The sequence below is a fragment of the Erythrolamprus reginae genome, chromosome 2 (assembly GCF_031021105.1).
Source record: "Erythrolamprus reginae isolate rEryReg1 chromosome 2, rEryReg1.hap1, whole genome shotgun sequence".
NCBI classification, from domain to species: Eukaryota; Metazoa; Chordata; class Lepidosauria; order Squamata; family Dipsadidae; genus Erythrolamprus; species Erythrolamprus reginae.
Window position 1 is genome coordinate 327,162,678 of NC_091951.1, and position 22,139 is coordinate 327,184,816.

The 22,139-nt window shown below is 42.0% G+C and overlaps 1 protein-coding gene across 2 annotated transcripts in view; it reads left to right on the forward strand.

Moving 5' to 3' along the window:
* EMB (embigin) overlaps window positions 1–22,139 on the forward strand; it is a 196,198-nt gene that overhangs the window by 1,256 nt on the left and 172,803 nt on the right. For both annotated transcript variants that reach the window (XM_070743368.1, XM_070743370.1), the window contains exon 2: window positions 1,326–1,415. In XM_070743368.1, the coding sequence (XP_070599469.1) occupies window positions 1,379–1,415 (37 nt within the window). In that variant the 5' untranslated portion in view covers window positions 1,326–1,378. The remainder of the gene's footprint in view (window positions 1–1,325; window positions 1,416–22,139) is intronic.

The window sequence follows — 22,139 nt, forward strand, 5'->3', positions numbered from 1 at the left end:
CCTCCCATATTTGGATCTGCCAGGTGTGGACAGAAAAACATTTAAATTTCCCTTGGCTCAACTGATAAAATTGAGTAGAACCTGTGGCCTAGTGATTAGAACCTTTAACCCAGGTTTAAATCCTATGCGGTTATGGCTAGCTGATGAAATCTAAAAAGCTCAAAATAGATCTATCCTGGTCTCTCTCTATTTCTTTATCATTTATTTACAAATTGTGGTTTGTTTGTTTGTTTGTTTGTATGTATGTATATATATGTACATATATATATATATGTGTGTGTGTATGTGTACACACATACACATACATACATACATACACATATATACCACAATGGAGCTCAAAATTTATATAGCAAAGAGAAATTTGTTAAGTGAACTTTGCTCCATTTTATGACTTTTCCCGCCACACTGCCGTTGTTAAATTAGTAACGCAGTTGTTAAGTGAATCGGATTTCCCCCTTGACTTTTGCTTCATGCAGCCATGATAAATGTGAGTGAGTTGTCAAGCATACAAATGTGAATCATGTGACCATGGGGATGCTGCGATGGTCACAAGTGTGAAAAATTGTCAAGAGTTACTTTTTCTCAGGGTCTCTGTAACTTTGAACCCTCACTGAGGAAGCTGTTGTAAATCGAGGACTGCCTTTACATAATGAGACCAATGGATCAGTATAACATTTGCATCTTAATGTCTCTTCTTGGAAAAGCAATATGTAGAGGAAATGAATTTAGAGGAATGCTGGAGGCAGATTTGCAAAACTCTACAAGGTAAGCAGGATCTTAGAATTGAAATAACAGTGGAAGGCCTCAACCAGCTAAATCTCCGGGATCGTCTTCTGCCGCACGAATCCCAGTGACCGATAAGGTCCCACAGAGTTGGCCTTCTCCGGGTCCCGTCGACTAAACAATGTCGTCTGGCGGGCCCCAGGGGAAGAGCCTTCTCTGTGGCAGCCCCGGCCCTCTGGAATCAACTCCCCGCAGAGATCAGAACTGCCCCCACCCTCCTTGTCTTTCGTAAATTGCTCAAGACCCACCTATATCGCCAGGCAAGGGGGAATTGAGACATCTCCCCCGGGCTTATGTATGGTATGCTTATGTTGTATGATTTTTTAAATGACGGGTTTTTAGATACTTTCTTTTAATATTAGATTTGTTACATTGTATACTGTTTTATTATTGTTGTGAACCACTCTGAGTCTGTGGAGAGGGGCGGCATACAAATCTAATTATTATTATTATTATTATTATTATTATTATTATTATTATTAAATCTAATGAGTGGTTACATTTGGTATATTTGCTTTATTCCTCTGCTTTTCTTTCAGCGTTGAACTCCTCTGAAAGTTTCTCTATGGCTGCGAATTAAGTTGGACTTAGGATGACTGACTGGTCCAAAATCATGAATTTGAACCTGGGTATGTATGTATATGTGTGTGTGTATATACATATGGGTGTGTATGTGTGTATGTATGTGTATATGTGTATGTATGTATGTATGTATGTATGTATGTATGTATGTATACCATTTGTGGCCAGCTTTTAAGTGCTTAATACACCTTAGCTAATTTATATGACAAATGTGGCAACGTTGTTTATTTCTTTCCCTAATAAGTATAAAACTGAATATAGACCTCACAGCTTATGGATTGTAATTTTAATAGTATTGACAATGCATAATTGATAGACTGGATATTATGATGGATTTCATCTGTTATTTATCATTTTATCCTACAACTTTTGATTGTGTATTCACTAAGTTTTTTATTATTTGTTTTGGTCTATGACTAATAATAAATTTGAATTTGAATACGATTTGAACCTGGGTCTTTCCCAGCCCTGGTTCCAAACCTTAAAATGGCACCCACCCATCATGTTTGCATAGTAATAATCAGTCTGAGTCACTAATTGGTCTGCTAATTGTACAAATAGGTAAGCCAACCCAGGTGGCAAATGTGTTATGTTTCCATATGTTGCTGGGTTAATGTGGCACTCCTATGGTTGGCAGCTGAAGTTACATTTGTTTCAGGCCTCCGTTGTGAGAGCCCAAATAAGACAGTTTTCGTTTCCTCAATTTCTCATTTTTCCAGTTGGTAACTTGTCTTCTAATGTTTGCATCAGTTTACAGTTTTAAACAAGTCGCACAAAACTTTATGCATCTTAGTATGCATTTCTTCTAATATTTGCATTTCCTTTTTCCACAATCTATTGCTCATACAGGGTTGTGTTGTGTTGTTGTTTTTTGTCCTGATACACTACATCCATGTTTCTTTTTTATGAGCATAACCACTTCTCTGTATCTTTTCCCTTGCTACACACATTTTTACTGGAGAACTGCCATCTTCCAATTAGGCAGTGTAAAGTTAGAGGTGATTTCTCCCCCAACCCTCCCCAATCTGAAAGTTCAGTGAGGCCTTAACCCAAAGAATCACACCATTTTAATATTCGGCTGAGATTTTGCATATCATACCAACACATTTTCTAATGCCTGGATCTGTAAACCTATTTCACATTTTACAAATATCCCAAAGGGTTTATGGAAGATTTATATAGCCGCTACCGCCAATTTATCATTTGGTAGATTTTTTTCCTCTGCATTTCCTTGAGTAGCTCAATAGTTCCTCCCAATTGGTCAGAGAGAAAGCTGAGTGTTCTCCAGAAAATCTCACTTCCCTTGCAGTATAATCCATATGATTCTAATCTAACACTTTAGCTCCTTTATCATAAATGACTAAAAAAAAATATAATTCCAGCTATTCCAAATGTGATCATTTCTTGGTTTCTAGTTGGCAAACTATGAACATGCAGGTGCGAGTCTGCCTCTAGGTCCATTTAGGAGGTTTGCTAAATTTAACTTTCAAACGATGGCAAACCTTTTTTTCCTTGAGTGCCGAAAGAGCGTATGCGTGCGCTATCACACATGCATGAGTGCCCACACCCATAATTCAATGCCTGGGGAGGACAAAAACAGCCACCCCGAGTCTTTGGAGAGGGGCGGCATACAAATCTAATAAATTGAATTGAATTGGATTCCCTTCCTCCTGGAAACCCCCTGGAGGCCAGAAATAGCCTGTTTCCCAACTTCTGGTGGGCCCAGTAGGCTCGTGTTTCGCCCTCCCCAGGCTCCAAAGGCTTCTCTGGGGGAGGGTAAAAACGCCCTCCCCCATCTCCCCAGAGGCCCTCTGGAAGCCAACCCCCCCCCCCACAGCCTCTGTGTGAGTCAAAAATCAGCTAGCAGGTACACACATGCACATTGGAGCTGAGCTAGGGCAACAGCTCACATGCCAGCAGATATGGCTCCATGTGCCACCTGTGGCACCTGTGTCATGGGTTCACCATCACTGCCCTAGACCATTTCAGACAGGTGGCTATCCAGTCTTTTCTTAAAAACCTCCAGTGATGAAGCACCCACAACTTCTGAATATTTCTCTAGTTAATTGTCCTCATTGTTAGGGAATTAACCAGGAAAAGATCGGATCATTCTTAAAAACAAACAAACAGCACATGGGTTTTCATCAGAAAATTATATGCATGTATGTTATGAGAGAAAGGGAAGAACGTTAGGTTGTGATTCAGACAAGCAGGCTTCAAATTCGTCCTCACAGATAAAGCTTATTGTGTTAGGCCAGTTGTTGTTTTACAACCTTGCTTATTATGTAATTTGCATTGCGTATACTACAGTACATTGCTCTGGGCTGCAAAAGGAAAGATAAGTTATGCATTGCTGCTGTTGCGGTTACCAACATGCACACAGTGCAGGAAAAGCCAAGAGGGAAGAGGTTATCAGTCAGTTTAGGATTAGGAATTAATTGTGTGTTTCCACCCCAGGCTAAACTGGAGGTTCTGTGGAAGTTCCTGGGATGGAATGTGTCTACTAAGGAGGAGGTGATATGAGGGAGTACAGTAACTCAGCAGGTTCCCAGGAAGGAGGGAATATCCCAAGGAGAGGGGCGAGGCAGTAGACAGCACAGACTGGAGCTGAATCATAAAAGGAAGAAATTTAGGATCATTATTACTTCCTAGAATCTTCCAGGGTATATCTGTTCGATTAGGGTAGTATAGTTTTAGCCTGGCAAGATTCTGTTTTTAATAGAAGAATAGAATAGAATTTTATTGGCCAAGTGTGATTGGACACACAAGGAATTTGTCTTTGGTGCATATGCTCCCAGCGTACATAAAATAAAATATACATTTGTCAAGAATCGTGTGGTACGACACTTAATGATTGTCATAGGGGTCAAATAAGCAATGAAGAAGCAATATTAATAAAAATCTTATGATATAAGCAACAAGTTACAGTCATACAGTCAACATGGGAGGACATGGGTGATAGGAATGATGAGAAAAACTAGTAGAATAGAAGTGCAGATTTAGTAGAAAGTCTGACAGTGTTGAGGGAATTATTTGTTTAGTAGAGTGATGGTGTTTGGAAAAAAACTGTTCTTGTGTATGGTTGTCTTGGTGTGCAGTGCTCTGTAGCGACGTTTTGAGGGTAAGGGTTGAAACAGTTTGTGTCCAGGAAGTGAGGGGTCAGTAAATATTTCCCCCGCCCTCTTTTTGACTTGTGCAGTATACAGGTCCTCAATGGAAGGCAGGTTGGCAGCAATTGCTTTTATATTGTGTAAGCAAATAAAGAACTAAACCTTGGCAAGAACTTCGTATCATTCTTGTGCTAAGCCTGACAAGATGGGTAGAAACAAGACCCGATAAAATTCCATCAAGAATTATTGTTTGCCAATAATTGTTTGCCAATAAAGACATTCTAGCTTCAAAATTATATCAGTGTTTGGGGGAGGGGGGTCCCTCTAAGGAAACAGGGACCCTCTGCAACTTGAGGGTCCTTCTGAACTTGCAGTTTCTGCTAGAACCACAGGTTGGAACCATGGGGAGGAGATGCCAATCGTAGGCCTATCTGTTGCCTTAGCAACAGTGACTCATCCTCTTTCACCAAGAGATTAAATTATTGTAATGAGATCTACATGGTCTGCCTTTGAAAACGATTCAGAAACTACAATTATGACAAAATGCAATAGCTAGGTTTTTAGCAGGCGACACTCAGATTACTGCTGTTGTTTTTCAGGAGGTTTCCAAATGCAATTTACAGTTCTGGTTTTGAATTATAAAGACCTACGTATATGGTTATTCCTACCTGTCCAGGTGGATCTGGCTGGTCTGTTTGTTCTTGCACTGGAAGATGTTGAAGGGCCTGATCATCTCTGTTATGGCCTTCCATCAGCTCTTTAAAGTAGCCCACATGAGAGTGCAGACAACACAAGGATTTATTTATTTATTCGATTTTTATGCCGCTCTTCTCCTTAGACCAGTGTTTCCCAACCTTTTTGGAGCCGCGGCACATTTTTCATATTTTCAAAATCCTGGGGAACAGGGGGGGGGGGGGCGCTAAAAAAAGTTTGGACAAAAAAAAACTCTCTTCCTCCCTTTCGCTCTATTTCTCTCTCCCTCCCTCTTTCTCTCTCTTCCTTCCTTTCTCTCTCCATCCCTCTTTCTTTCTCTCTTCCTTCCTTCCTCTCTTTCTGTCTCCTCCTTCCTCTCTCATCTCTTTCCTTCCTCTCCCTCCCTTTCTCTCTTTCCTTTCTCTCCCTTTCTGTCTATCCTTTCTATCTCTCACCCCTTCTCCCTCTTTCATTCCCTTTCTCTCCCTCCCTTTCTCTCTCATTCCTTTCTCTCCCTCTTTCCTTCCTATCTCTCTTTCTTTTTCTCCCTCCTTCATATCTTCTTTCTCTCCCCCTTCCTCCCTCTTTCCCTTTTCCCCCTCCCTTTCTCTTCCTTTTTCTCTATCCTTTCTACTTCTTACTCTTTCTTTCTCTCCCTCCTTCATTCAATTTTCTCTCCCTCCCTTTCTCTCCCTTTCTCTCTCTTTCCTTTCTCTCCCTCCCTTTCTCTTCCTTTTTCTCTATCCTTTCTACTTCTTACTCTTTCTTTCTCTCCCTCCTTCATTCAATTTTCTCTCCCGCCTCCCTCCCTCTTTCCTTTCTCCCCCTCTTTCTCTTCCTTTATCTCTATCCTTTCTACTTCTTACTCTTTCTTTCTCTCCCTCCTTCATTCAATTTTCTCTCCCTCCCTTTCTCTCTTTCCTTTTTCTCCCTCCCTCTCTTCCTTTTTCTCTATCCTTTCTACTTCTTACTCTTTCTTTCTCTCCCTCCTGCATTCAATTTTCTCTCCCCCCCTTCCTCCCTCTTTCCTTTCTCCCCCTCCCTTTCTCTTCCTTTTTCTCTATCCTTTCTGCTTCTTACTCTTTCTTTCTCTCCCTCCTTCATTCAATTTTCTCTCCCTCCCTTACTTTCTCTTTCCTTTCTCTCCCTCCCTTGTTCTCCCCTGGGGCTGCCTGTGCCTGCCCTGCACCACCCAACACGGACGGACAGCCCCCGGTCGTCGGTTCGTCGCCCCCCACCCCCCCACGGAGGGAGATCAGGCTGGCGAGGGCGGTAGAACTACGTCACCAGCCACTGGAGGGAGATCAGGCTGGCGGGGGCGGCGAATCCACCTCCCCAGCCACGCGGAGGGAAATCCGGTAGGCGGGCGGGTGGCCGCGGCTCCCTGCGCGCCCCTGGAAAAGCCTACAGGGAACGGTGCCCGGGGCCGCTTTAGCCCCCCCCCCCCCCGCCATCTCCCCGCGACTGCCTGTGCCGCTGCAGCCGCGCCCCCCCCCCCCCGCTCCCACCGCCAGTGCCCTCCCGCCGGGCCCCAAAGGACACTTGCCGATGACGACAGGGAACCTTCAGCTGGGCGGGCGCTGCCGTGCCGGTGCCTCCGACCTCCCGGTTCCTGCTCGATGCCGCGGTTTCTGGCGCTCTCCTGCTGGGCCCCAAAGAAGGAAGGCGGGAAAAAAGGCGCGAAGAATGGAGCTCTCCTTCCTGCCTTCCTTCTTTGGGACCCAGCAGGAGAGCGCCAGAAACCGCGGCATCGGGCAGGAGCGGAGAGGTCAGAGGCCCCGCAGCGCCCTGCCCAGGCGGCACACCGGTTGGGAAATGCTGCCTTAGACTAAGGGCGGCTTACAACATGTTAGCAATAGCACTTTTTAACAAAGCTAGGCTATTGCCCCCACAAACCGGGTCCTCATTTTACCCACCTCGGAAGGATGGAAGGCTGAGTCAACCTTGAGCCAGTGATGAGATTTGAACTGCTGACCTTCAGATCTATAGTCAGCTTCAGTGGCCTGCACTCTACCTGCTGCGCCACCCCAGCTCTGAAACTTTATGGTTATAAAATATAGTGATACCTCGTCTTACAAATCCCTCGTCATACAAACTTTTCGAGATACAAACCTGGGGTTTAAGATTTTTTTGCCTCTTCTTCCGAACTATTTTCACCTTACAAACCCAAGGCGCCGCCACTGGGATTCCCCGCCTCCGGACTTCTGTTGCCAGCAAAGCGCCCGTTTTGCGCTGCTGGGATTCCCCTGAGGCTCCACTCCATGGGAAACACTTCCTCCAGACTTCCGTGTTTTTGCGATGCTGCAGGGGAATCCCAGCACTACAAAAATGGGCGCTTCGCTGGCAACGGAAATCAGCGAGGGGAGCCTCAGCAAAATCGCAGCATCACAAAAACACGGAAGTCCGGAGGTGGGGTTTCGAGGACTTCTGTGTTTTTGCGATGCTGCAATTTCGCTGAGGCTCCCCTCGCTGGCAAACCCCACCTCCGGACTTCTGTTGCCAGTGAAGCACCCGTTTTTGCGCTGCTGGGATTCCCCTGCAGCATCACAAAAACACGGAAGTCTGGAGGTGGGGTTTCACATGGAGGGGAGCCTCAGGGGAAACCCAACAGCGCAAAAATCGGTGCTTCAGCTGGCAAAAGGGGTGAGTTTTGGGCTTGCACGCATTAATCGCTTTTCCATTGATTCCTATGGGAAACATTGTTTCATCTTACAAATTTTTCACCTTACAAACCTCATCCCAGAACCAATTAAGTTCGTAATACAAGATATCACTGTAGATATAAAGTGGTGAAATCTACTTACCTTCCCTACCGGTTCAGAAACCGCCTAATTTTGCACGCATACTTTTTCACTCTCTGTGCATGCGCAGAAGAAGTCTGCTAACAGTACGCCTGAAACGGTAGCATTTCACCCTTGAATTACAGCTATTTTACTGGGGGGGGGGGGACCTTTAAAGCCTGCCTCAATATCCCCTATTCCTCTTGAACCAAACAGAATGAGCAGGTTTACATTCAGTTTCTTTCTTTCTCTCCCCAAACTGAAATTATTTTATTTCTGAATTAACATGCCCTCCCCATGGTTCTTACCTGTGGTTCTAGCAGGAATTGCAAGTTCAGGAAAAGCCTCAAGTTATTTTCCTCCTTGCATTCCTGCTCCAAGTTTTATTTCTATACTCCTCTGCACCGCTAGAGGTGCAGCTGGCACACCCTATTAGCTGCCTGCAAGGCAGAGAATACCTCCTCTATTGGGCTTTCATGGCTATGTGATTGGTTAGATTTGGTGATTTTCTTATGTTTTATTGTTTAATTACACAGATTTCCATTGATGTTTTTATTCTTTGCTATCAGGACTCATATTGAACTGACCAGTATAGAAATACCTTTAATAAAATAAATATACAAAAACTGGTGGTAGTTATATTTTTATTACAGCATTTTATCAATTAAAGCAGGGGTCCCCAACCTCTGGGACAAGGCCTGGTTTTCGGCCATGGCCCATTCGGAACCAGGCCACCAAAGTGGTGACTGAGCACGTATGTGTGTGCATGCACACAGCTGCATTTGTGAAGTGTGTGTGCATACACTAAGCCACTCCAGTGGTCCAAAGAGAAAGGCTGGGGAACGCTGCATTAAAGTTCTCTATATCAGTGTTTTTCAACCAGTGTGCCGCAAGACATGGTCAGGTGTGCCGCGAAGCTCAGCAAGAGAGAGAGAGAGAAAGAAAGCAAGAGAGAGAGAGAAAGAAAGAGAGAGAGAAAGAAGGCAAGAGAGAGAGAAAGAAAACAAGAGAGAGAAAAAGAGAGAGAAAGAAAGCAAGAGAGAGAGAAAGCAAGAGAGAGAGAGAGCAAGAGAGGCAGGGAAGGAGGGAGAGATAGAGAGCAAAAAAGAGAGGAAGGAAGGAAGAGAGAAAGAAAGAGGGATGGAGAGAGAGAGGAAGGAAGAGAAATAGAGTGAAAGGGAGGAAGAGAGAGAGAGAGTTTTTTTGTCCAAACTTTTTTTAGCCCCCCCACTCCCCCCCTGCTCAGTGTGCCCCATGATTTTGTATATGTAAAAAATGTGCCGCAGCTCAAAAAAGATTAAAAATCACTGCTCTATATAACAAAAGTGCTTAAGAATGGATGTGTTTTAAAGTTTGCATGTCTTTGGCATTCTCCTGTAACTGAAAGTCCAACAAAGCTTACTGGCTATTAATACAATGTGTAAGAAAGTTTTTAGAGTCAAAGAGAAACAGGAAGAAAGGGTTTTTTTCCATCTTGTAACTGATATAATTTGTATAATTCAAAAATATAGGAAATGCATGTAATTTTTGAACACAAGAGTATAAAAATACAAGACTCATACAAAGGTAGTATAAGGAATGAAATTTGAGACCCTAGTGAGTACAACAATACCAAAGGATGAACAACATATTCGGAACAAGGTAAAAACTGTTGCGCAGGCAAAGATCAATATTTGAAACTAAATTCACATTTTTCAGAACTCTAAATGAATTATTTTCAGTTGTGACCTGACACATTTTCCATTTCTGGGGGCTAAATACACTGCCTAGAATCTCCCATAACTGTTTTTCCCCTTTTAGGCAGGTCAGCTAGTTCAGTCTGACCAAATTCAAATTCTACAAGCATTATTTTTAAATGTAGGGGATTTATTTTACCTTTCCTCAGCTCAGTGCTTCCCAAAAAGTGCCCTGCGCCCCCCCAGGGGGGTGCAGGAGCAATGCTAGGGGGGCATGTGACCCCAGGGAATATTTTTTACAGTCAAGTTTGGAGTGGTTAATATTAAGTTTAAATCTGTTGTGTGCTCTTGTGTTGTTGTGGTTGAAGCTGAAGTAGTCGCCGACAGGCAGGACATTGCAGCATATGATCTTGTGGGCAATACTTAGATCTTGTTTAAGGCGTCTTAGTTCTAGGCTTTCTAGGCCCAGGATTGAAAGTCTAGTCTCGTAGGGTATTCTGTTTCGAGTGGAGGAGTGAAGGGCTCTTCTGGTGAAGTATCTTTGGACATTTTCAAGGGTGTTAATGTCTGAGATGCGATATGAATTCCAAATGGATGGGCTGTATTCAAGGATGGGCCTGGTAAAAGTTTTGTAAGCTCTGGTAAGTAGTGTGAGATTGCCAGAGCAGAAGCTACGTAGGATTAGGTTTACAACTCTTGAAGCCCTCTTGGCTATGTTGTTGCAGTGGGCTTTGGCACTTAAATCTTTTGTTGTTAGTATACCAAGGTCTTTAACCGAGTGGGGATTATCTGTGATAATTTGATTATTCAGTTCGTATTTGGATAAGGAGGAACATCCTCTGCAGCTAGGTGAAAACTTCAAAGGACAACTTAAAGCCTCCTTCCACACCATTCACTGTGAGTGCCCAACAGAGGCGGCACTTATGGGCCAAGCTGGAGACCCCAAAACATCAGCTAACCACAGTAGCCTATGCCTGCCTAACCAAAAACAGGCTCTGAGTTCAGTGTGATTTACTCCCAGGTAAATGGTAGAGCAGCCTTCCCTGGCCAATAGTTTGCTTGCAGCTTATAATAAGTAAAATAATAAATATTAGCATTAATATTCCATTGGGACCCAGATCCGAGAGTTGGGAGCACGCGAAAATGTTTACTTCATCCTAGGAGGGATGTAACAAAACAATTGAGAAGTACTGCCTCAGCTCAATGTAACATATCATGTTTCCCTGAAAATAAGACAGTGTCTTATATTAATTTTTTTCTCCCAAAGATGTGCTATGTCTTATTTTCAGGGGATGTCTTATTTTTTTTCAATGAAGAATTCACATTTATTGCTGAACAAAAAAAACGAACATTTATTATATACTGTACATTAATTGTCATCACAAACCAGCATAACCAGTAATGGGCAGCCGAAATTTTTACTGCCACACTGTGGGTATGGCTTATTTTGTGGGTGTGGCTTAATGGTCCTGGGTAAGAGTGATTGCCAGCATGTGATCTGGTGGGAGTGACTTGAACGATCATCGTTCAAGTGAACTGTTAAGTCCTCAACTTACAACCTTACCAGTGTTGCTCTCTGGGGTGACAATTTGCTTCGTGTTTCCTGCGCTCTCCTTCCTGGGTCACCCCCCAGCGCCGCTTCCCCCCATGCCTTCTGCTTGCACTTCAGGCAGGAGATGACCACGTGAGACTTGAGGGGAGCCGGGCAGGAGAGAGAAAAGCTTGTTTGAGGCCAGGAAGGAGGAAAGAGGAAAAAAGCAAGGAGCGCAGATGCAGCATCAACAGCAGGGAAAAAAAGGAGAATCGAGACAAGACCAGAAATCCAGGAAGTGACAGCCGCCGATCTGCTGAAGCTGTGCACGCATCTTCATTTCTGCCAGTGGAACTGAGTTCCACCCCGTCCTGCCTGCTGCCTACCCTTGAGCATAACCAGACAAACTGAATCCTAACAAGAATTTCTTACTACTACTGTACCATTATTTCCATGTACAACAATTGTACTTCCTTCAAATATATGTTATATATGTTCTGTTCGGGAATACTGTGAAATGACACATCTATGTCTTACTTTCAGGGGATGCCTTATATTAGGCAATTCTATGAAACCTATCCTGTCCCTTACTTTCGGGGATGACTTATTTTTGGGGAAACAGGCAGGGGTGGACTGCTGCCCGGACAGGGTGGAACGCAGTGGGGTAGAGAAAATGGAGCTCCACCCCAGAGCACCCAATTTGCACTGAAAGAAGTTGAAAGAAAATGTATGGCATCCTGTATAAGCCATGCCCGCAGTGTGATAGTAAAAATTTTGGTAGCCCTTCACTGAAAACAGGGTATAGGGAGGTTTCCACTCAATTTTTGTCTCTGGTTTTACCTGGGCTAAAAGATCATTTCATACACACCAGTAAATTCTGAATGAAACCTAGACTCTATGTCATATCCATGTTCAGTGCATTTACCAGTGTTATGCTGGTTCTGTATATAAAATTCCTGAGCCCCATTTTGTTCATTTCTCACTCAATGGCAAATGGAATATAGAGGGTTAGAAATTTATTGTATGAATACATTGTATTAATGTCTGTAAGCCACCCTCTAGAGCAGGGATTTTCAACCTTTTTTGAGCCGCGGCACATTTTTTACATTTATAAAACCATGGGGCACATTGAGCGGGGGGGGGAGGGTATAAAAAAAGTTTGGACAAAAAATTCTCTCTCTCTTCCTCCATTTGCTCTATTTCTCCCTCCCTCTCTCTCCCTTTCTTTTTTTTCTCTCCATCCCTTTCTTTCTCTTGCTTCTTCTTTTTTGCTCTCTCCCTCCCTCCCTCTGTCTTTCTCTCCCACCTTCCCTCTTTCTCTCTCTTGCTTTCTCTCTTGCTCTCTCTCTCTCTCATTCTCTTTCTTTTTCTTTCTTGCTTTTTCTCTTTCTCTTTCTTGTTTTCTTTCTCTCTCTCTTGCTTTCTTTCTCTCTCTCTCTTGCTTTTTCTCTCTTGCTTTCTCTCTCTCTTTTTCTTTCTCTCTCTGAGCTTCGCGGCACACTTGACCATGTCTCACGGCACACTAGTGTGCCGCGGCACACTGGTTGAAAAACACTGCTCTAGACAAGATGGACTGCACAAAAATCAAATGAATATATACAAATAGTCCTCAACTTACAAATATTTGGTGGCAGATCTAAGTTATGATAGATCCCATTAAAGGTACTTATAAGGCAGTTCTGACAGCTGGTTCCTCCATGGTCAAATTTTGGTCACCTGGTAACTGACCTGTGTTTTTTTTACCATCACATGATTATGTGACTGATTGAAAATATATATTTTTTTTTGCTGAAAGTTGGCATTTACTTCCAGTTTCTGGCAAAAATACTCCATGGCAAACAATCTTACTGACTGCTTCATTTAATGAGTGCTGTAAAAAGGTAAAATCTGGTTGGTGTGTGGTAATCTGCCTTAAGACTGTCACAATTTACAACTGTATTTGGCAGTGCCAATTACTGTTGTAAGTGGAGGACTACTGTACTCCCTTGTGGTTAGTTATTAATTATTAACAGTAGACCTGATGTATCCTTCTAGCAAAGGAACTGAAAATAAAGGTTAACATGCTTAGTTGCATCTTATGAGAAAGCTCAATTTTATTTTATTTGAATCTGACTGGGTCTGATTAAAAACAAATTTTCCAATCCAACTACAGATGTAAATCCATTTTATTGTTTTGTCTCTAATACATCTAGTGAGATTATTGTTTTTCAGTCATTTCAACTATGGCACAGTATTGCAGGCAGGGCATCGATGGCCATTAACTCTTTAAAAAAAATATTTTTTATTAATTTTCCACTTTTAGAAAAGAAAACACAATAGTAAGTCCAGAAGAAAATGAAAGAAAATTAAATTAATAGTAGTACAGTGTTCCCTCGCTTTTCGTGGGGGATGCGTTCCAAGACCGCCCGCGAAAGTTGAATTTCTGCGAAGTAGAGATGCGGAAGTAAATACACTATTTTTGGCTATGAACAGTATCACAAGCCTTCCCTTAACACTTTAAACCCCTAAATTGCAATTTTCCATTCCCATAGCAACCATTCAGATTATTACTCACCATGTTTATTTATTAAAGTTTATTTAAAAAAATATTTATTAAAGGCAGACAAGAGTTTGGCAATAACATGACATCATCGGGTGGGAAAAACCGTGGTATAGGGAAAAAACCCGTAAAGTATGTTTTAATTAATATTTTTGAAAAACTGTGGTATAGACTTTCCGCGAAGTTCAAACCCGCGAAAATCGAGGGAACACTGTATATACAGATATTTGCATTATATTAGCATTAAAGTAACTATATTTATATTATATTAATTATACACCAGACTATAATTTGTCTCAAGTATATAAATTGCTACATGCTTTTTTTCATTAACAAATTAATTTCATATATACTTCAATGATTTATCATGCAGGCCATATTCCTTCCCCCCAAATTGTAAAGTCTAGATTTTATTTATTACAGTATTTTAAAAAGTAAAAATAATAAACAAATTAACATTATTAAAACAACTATAAAGCAAAATTAAACTACCTATAACTTTCTTTATCTTAACACATATTTTATCATTGTATATATTTTCCCGAGTAATCCTTTATGATTATGCGTTACTGCTTTTCTTCAATATTTTTAGTAATGTGTATAATTAACAAATTTATGTTTGCATTTGTGAGTGATTAATTTAATGCTAATTTTATTTTGTGTTAGTTAAATATTTCCTCCTTTGAGCCATTTATACCATCTTTCCCAGGCTGTATAGAAATCTGAGTCATCTTTAACTCTATTCTCCTCTCCCATTTTTCCCTGTTAAATCCATATTTAGAACAATAGCTGAGAATCCCAGGGGGAAAATACTCAAGTCCACCAAAGTATCAGGGATGTCCAACTATAGCAACTTTTAAGATTTGTGGATCCAGCCGGCCATGTCTTAAAGTTGTCACCATTGGAGACCCCTAGTATATACCTAATAACATATGGTACTTTAAAAAAACTAAGAAGCTGATTATAATGTAACCTTTCCATTTTTCCAATATACAACAATCTTGCCAGGAACGCAAGTAAGTACTGTACGCAGATATCAGTGGACTATAGAAGCAGAAAGGGGAAAATGTAAAAAGAAAAATGAAAGATAACTTTAATAAAACCCCAGAGACACTTTTTTTGCACTGATGATTTTGTTATTTCATTTAATCATTTTGTTTGCTTATAGTCCATGCAATAATTGTGCTCAGCACATTAAATTTCTAAAATATGTTTAAAATACAAAACTATAAAAAGTGCAATTAATAGCACAGCAATAATAAAATGATAAAAGAGTCATGGGATTTTTTAAAAAACATACCGTATACTATCAGTAATTATTAGATTGACCCAATCTAAAAGGAGACCCTAAAGCACCTAGGTGCTGATAGGTGAGGTTTTTTTATCTCTCTCTAGAGATGTGGTTGGGAATATATTTTATTTGAAATAGAGTAAAATATAAAAAGTACAAATCTGTCCTCCGTTGCCTCTGTCCTATATTCTATAAATATTATTTCTACAATATTTGTATAATAATTACAATGCTCTACTACTATTCAATTGCTATTACAATACTACACACTAGTAATATTATACAACAATGATTTCTGCTATTTTCTTCTGTTACTGGCCAGCATGTAGTATACAGAACTTGCAACTTTCAATACCGTGCTTTTATACTTGTATATATTTTTTTTCTTTGCTGTGCCTCTGTACTTTTCCTCTGAACCATTTACTCCCTTTGTAGGAAAACCCCCTTTCATTGAGTTCCTTCTCTCTGTCCCTGGTGGCTGCAGAGCTTCAAAAACAGGCTTGTTCTTCTTATTTCTCCCACACCTGTTTAAAGACTGCAGCTTTTCTGGCAATCTGCCATGCTGATGTTAAGGAAAAGGCTCAGATGGGAGGACAAGAAGGCAACAACCTGCCTGCAACTTTTCTAAGCAGTCTGCTCTTCTACGGGAACAACTTCTGATAGCATGATTGGATATCTCTGTCTCTCTTTAATCACTGAGAAATGGCATTAAATCTGATGTATTCTAATTCAAGGTTATTTTTCTTCAATAAAGACAGTTTTTTCAAGGTGTCTTTTCAGAACAGTTCAAAGACAAATTCCTTGTGTGTCCAATTACACTTGGTCAATAAATAATCCTATTCTTATTTTATTTTTTTATTTTTTATTTTATTCTTTGTCCAATATACAGTACATATGAAAGAGAATAGACATTAAGTAATGTATATAAAGATAGGAAGTAAAGAAGAAGAGAAGTAGATAGGAAGAGAATATATGTGAAGGAGAGAATATATAAGATAAAAGGGATAAGGAAAGACAATTGGACGGGACGATAGGCACATCAGTGCACTTATGTATGCCCCTTACTGGCCTCTTAGGAACCTGGAGAGGTCAATCGTGGAGAGTCTTAGGGAGAAATGTTGGGGGTTAGGGGTTGACACTATTGAGTCCGGTAATGAGTTCCACGCTTCGACAATTCGATTGTTAAAGTCATATTTTTTACAGTCAAGTTTGGAGCGATTAATATTAAGTTTGAATCTGTTGCGTGCTCTTGTGTTGTTGCTGTTGAAGCTGAAGTAGTCGTTGACTGGAAGGACGTTGCAGCGTATGATCTTGTGGGCAATACTCAAATCGTGTTTTAGGCGTCGTAGTTCTAAGCTTTCAAGGCCCAGGATAGTTAGTCTATTTTCGTACGGTATTCTGTTTTGAGTGGAGGAGTGGAGGGCTCTTCTGGTGAAATATCTTTGGACGTTTTCAAGAGTGTTGATTCTATTCTATTCTATTTGTGATATTTTGTTGAGAAACAACATTTTTCCTGTTGATCTTTGAAATGTCTCAGTTTTCTGTTAAAATGTTCAGAGAGAAATTGAAAATTTGTAGCAGGGCTTTTTTTTTTTTGACAAATCACACAAAGCATATTGGGAAATGAGCTAATATTCCCATAATTTTTTTAAATAGCCACTTGCTTTATCTTAAACTACACTTAGCATTGTCACAAGCTGTTCTTTTACTTACTTGATATTTGGATCTAGCTATCTCCTGTTTATGTATCTTTATGCAAGAGATGAACTAGGGTCATCTAGTTATGTTACAAAAAATTAGAAAATAACTTTATTGTTGAATTCTTTAGTTCTGGGTTTAGCAACATTTTTGGCTGTACTGAGTGTCAGCTTGGAAATAGAGAACTGCAGTGTGTCTTTTTCAAAGTGTTACCAGATGCGTCCTGAAAAGATCCAGTTGACTATTACATGTTACCAAAGAGGTACAGAAAACTAAATCTTTGTGGCATCCTATATTTATACAGCACAGATTTGATAGCTGCACTCATTCAAAGTCCAGATTGTCAGAAATAAGTTTATTTCTGAAGGTAATAGTACAAAGCAAGTAAATGGTTTGTAACCATGGGTTTGCTAATTGTGCTGCAACCTGATTGGCTGTAACCTATATAAGGAGTAACACCCTTGCATGGATGTTGTTTGTTACAGTGATTTGTTACAGAGTGATTTTGGTATAGAGTGGTTTTATGCTGGGTGATTTGTGGTTAGTGCTTAGTGGTTGCAGTGGTGGATGTAACATACTAGTATTGTAGATAGTTTGGTATAGTAGTTAAAAGTAAAGGTGATAATTTAAAGAAGCCTTTTGCTAAGAAGAAAAGTAAAATATATTTTACAAGAAAGCCTACTGCAGTGTTTTTCATTGAAAACTTCAATTAGGTATAGTGGTTAACTGTGGCTATTTGGTGGCTTAACTTCCGCACGTGTGCAAAACTCTCCCAACACAGATCTTATTTCTCTCCCTCCTTTTGCCCTAAGAAGATTCCTGATGCTGATCAGCCAAGGACCATTCTAGACCATACTTCCATGTCATACAATTGTTTATCATGCATTTAACACATGGGCAGGATGGTAATGTCCCTCTTCCACTGTTTTCTCCCAGCTTGTGACATTTAAGCTGTGCTACCTCCAAATCAGGAGGTAAGAAAAGATCTGAATTTCAGATGCCATCAATTCTAGCATCTTCCCATTGCAAGTTCCTGTTTAAAACCACGGAAATTGGTAACAGACATCAAAAATCACTACATATCACAACAATACTGGCCATGGTTAGAAACCTGTCACAACCTTAATTTCAACAGTTGAAATTTTATCTATGGGAGAGCAAGGGAAAATAAGAGGCAGATATTCTGCACAAACAGGAGCTTACATATATCTTTACATGTCATCCCTTATCTGCTTTTACTTCTAAGCGAAAGAATCCAAAACATCAGTTTTCTCACTGGGAAATTCAGAAGCTTCTGCATTAAATTGCAGTGATATCCAAATGAGGCTGTACATGTGGTGGTAACACACTCATGTAAATGCTGCCATTACACTTGTGTCACAAGGTTTGATGCAATTACAGTATTTAAGTTGTGGCATTTGCATGATTACATCATGACATAAAGTTTCTCATTTCTCAACACCATCACTTTTATTTATTCATTTATTTATTTTGTTTGTTTGTTTATTTGTTAGATTTCTATGCTGCCCTTCTCGAAGTGACTCATTTTGTGGCTGCTCAATGTCCGAATTCTTCTAGGCTGCAACATTTTAATTACCCTTTCTTTTCTTTCCTTTCCCGTTTCCCCCAGGGGTGGGTTCCTTTCGGTTGGACCAGATCGCCAGAACTGATAGCATTCCACTGGTGATGTAATGATGGCATCACGGATCCAGTTTGGTCAGTGCCAGTCTGTCAGCGCCGCCATCTTTTTTTCATATTTTTTCCTCACATTTTTTTACTGTTTTGAAGTTTTTCCATCTGCTGCTGCCTGAAAACGGGCCCCTTTTTACTTTTACAAATTGACATACTTTTCAGTTGTAGTTGGTTAGAATTCTCCGTACTGAAGGAGCGGGTCCAGCAGTCACATGGGTTGCTCATGTCCAATCCGGTGGAACTGAGCCTAGTATTAAAAAAGCTTGCCGGATCCGCCCCTTCCCCAGAATTCGCTCAGCTCGCATATCCTGCGGTTGTATTGTGATAGCTCGTTCAACATTCTAACACCTTCCCTTCGTTTTCTTTTCTTCAAAAGTAGTAAGATTTGTTTTATCATTATTATTTACTTGCACTAATAGTGCCAGCCGTTTGCGGCTCGGCTTTTTTCTTTTGGAGAAGTTGCGGTTTCGTTTTCCCCCGGCGGTTTTGCCGGTTACGATTCCTGCGGCCGCTTGTGGATTCTTCTAATCCGTTGGCCTGGAGGTCCTGGTGCAAGTATTAATCTATTGAATTATTGATTATTTATTGTATACAATATATTTAAGGGCTTAAAAATACCTCCTGCGGAGTGAGACGCCTTCTAGTCTCCTGGACTTAGTCGATCGCTTTCCCTTTAAGAAATTTTACGGAGCGATTTTTTCGGCGCGAAGGCCTTCGCGCCCTTTTTAAATCTAGGCCTCTCGTGTTGGCCTCCTGCCAGCCGCGTAGGCCTCAGTCCACCGCTTGGATCCCGGAGCGGGCCTTGGGGGTCCCAGGCTAAATTCTCCACCGGCTAAGCCTCCAACCAGAGTGCCTTGGTTTACTTAATTATAAAGTTTAGGGAGGCTGGCCCCGCTGGGTTTGGGGGCACGAACTCTGGGTTTGCCCAGATTGTCCTCAAGTTTCAGCAGCTTCGAGGCCTCGAAGCAGGATCCATTCCTCTTGGGAAGTCCTTGAAATTCTTCTCCTTATTATTTAGTTATTGGCTCAGCCTTGTCTTCTGTTAATTGTCAGACTATGGCTACTTTTCCCAAGAGAGGCACAACTAAAGGTCCCAGAGAGGCCAGGCCTACAGGCGATGAGATTACTAGTATCCCCCAGGCCTCTTCCTCCTCTTCTCCAGGGGCCCGCCCCTCGACCAAGGTCACCAGGGCCGAGAAGAGAAGGGACCTAGCCCTACAAAAAATCCATGACAAATCAGCAAAACGTTTGAAAGTGCAGGCCCAAGTGATCAGTAGCCAAGACCCCCCAGAGGCTTCTAGTCTACCTCCTTCTGGGGTCCCTGTGTTATCTCTGGATGAGCCAAACCTAGACAGACCCCAACCTAACCTATGGGGCATAGGTCCAGAGGAACCAGATATTATTGAAGATTCCCCCCAGCCAGGATGCTCCCAGGCCTTTAGGGATTCTTCTGCCATTTCTGCTGATATTTCCAGTTTACCTCCTGAGTTCCAATCTATTTTTGCTGTGTTGTCCAAAGCCATTGATGCCAAACTCTCCACCATCAATGAGCTTTCCTTACCTCTTCCTCCTTCTCGTCCCTCCCGCCCCTTGGGTTCTTCCCCAGCGGTCAGAGCTCCTATTCAGGAGGATTCAGATTCCTCCCAGGATGAATATGAGGATATAGAGGATGATGAGGATCCTTTTCAAGGCTTATCAGATGATGAGGAATCCCAAATAAAGGTTCCTCCTCCAATTACTATTTTTCCTTCTCAATTATTCAAATCTCTCCTCCTCAAAGCTAGAATTTCTACGGGATTAGCGGCCCAGGAGAAACAAGCCTCCACTTCCACTGATCCCCCGGAGGAGAATTTACCTTACTTCACAGAGGAACAGGAGGATAACGAGGTAATTCCTATGCCTAAATTGTTTAAAGATGCTTTACTCAAACAGTGGGAATTTCCAGCCTCTGGCCTTAATCCCTCCACCAAGGACAGAAAGTTGTACAAACTTTCCTCTTCCTATGAAGAGCTTCTATCCTTTCCCAAACCGGATGAACCTGTCAAGATTCTTCATTCGGCAGCGGCTGTGCCAGGCGAGGCGGAGGAAGTCCTCCGCCCAGAGGACAAGCGCATTGAGCAAATGCTCAAAAGAGGATTCACCGCTGATTCCTGGGCCATTAAAAGTTCAGCAGCGGCTTCCTTTTTCTCCAGAGCCACGCTGCTGTGGCTTCGCCAACTTCAACAGCATATTCCTCCCGATGACTTGAGAGGTCAACAAGACTTCAACAAAGTCTTTGCAGCTGCCCAGTACGTGGCTGATGCCACCTTGCAATCTACTAGATTTTCTGCTAAGTCTATTGCAGCTTCTACAACGGCAAGAAGACTCCTATGGATTCGCCCTTGGCAAGCGGGAGTTCGCCAAAAGTGGCAGTTATCCCAGGGTCCCTTAAAGCGCGACCTTCTCTTCGGTGATCTTCTGGATCCACTCCTCACGGAAACCAAAAAAGGCTACCAAAACGCAGTCCTTTCGTCGCCCAGGGCGCCAGCAAGATCAAGCGGCTTCCTATCAGAGATCTCCAGGTCAGTATTCCCCCCGCTTTCGTTCCCAAGGTAGGAACTCCAGGGGTAGAGGGTTTTGCTTCCAAAGGGGAGCTTCCTCTAACAGGGCTTCAAAAAAACCTAGATGGTAATCTTACCTCTATTCCCATAGGGGGTCGCCTAGCTCATTTCGCCTCTAATTGGCGTCTCACCTCCAAGGACCCTTGGGTCATTGACACTGTTCAAACAGGCCTTCTTTTAGAATTTATTTCTCCTCCCCCTAAACGTTTTATTTCCTGCCCTTCTCCCAGGTCATCCTCAGATTGTAACCGTATGGAGGAGGCCATTTCTCATCTATTGTCCATCAGAGCCATTCAACCGGTCCCTTCCGGTCAGAAGGGCCTAGGTTTTTACTCCATCCTATTTATGGTTCCAAAGTCCTCCGGAGGTTGGAGAGCTATCTTGGATTTAAAGAAACTAAACCTATTCATCAAATATAGGAAGTTTAAGATGCACTCCTTGTCTTCTATTTTGGCCGCCATTCACTCGGGAGATTTCATGGTCTCCTTAGACCTCACTGAGGCCTACCTTCACATTCCTATAGCCAAATGCCACAGAAAATTTTTACGTTTTTCCTTTCAAGGCAGGCATTTCCAGTATAGGGCGATGCCATTTGGCCTTTCCTCGGCCCCTCGGGTCTTTACAAAGCTCTTGGGGTCCCTGGCGGCCTATATCCGGGCGTCTCCCATCCACATTTTATGTTATCTTGATGATATTTTGATTCATGGGAACTCCCTAGAGAAAGTAAAAACAGACCTTTCTGTCACCATGTCAGTCCTTCAGGACCATGGTTTTTCCATCAACTTTGATAAAAGTCACCTCCAACCTTCCACATCCATTTCTCACCTGGGATCCATTATTGATTCAGAATCCTCCCAGGTTTTTCTCTCTCCCGAGAGAAAACTCAGTATAGTGGAGTTAATTTCTAACATTTTATCTAATTCTTCAGTATCCATAGTTACTCTATCTTCCCTTTTGGGGAAGATGGTGTCATGCATAGGCATCATTCCCTGGGCTCGCCTTCATGCTAGGGAACTCCAGTGGCTCCTGTTACCTTTTCAGAGATCGGGGCACAGCAACTCAAATCGACGCATTGTCATCCCACTGAGTGTTCGCAGATCCTTCAAGTGGTGGAAGTCTCCGGCCATGGACAGAGGATCCCCGTTCAGGTGCCCGGATCAA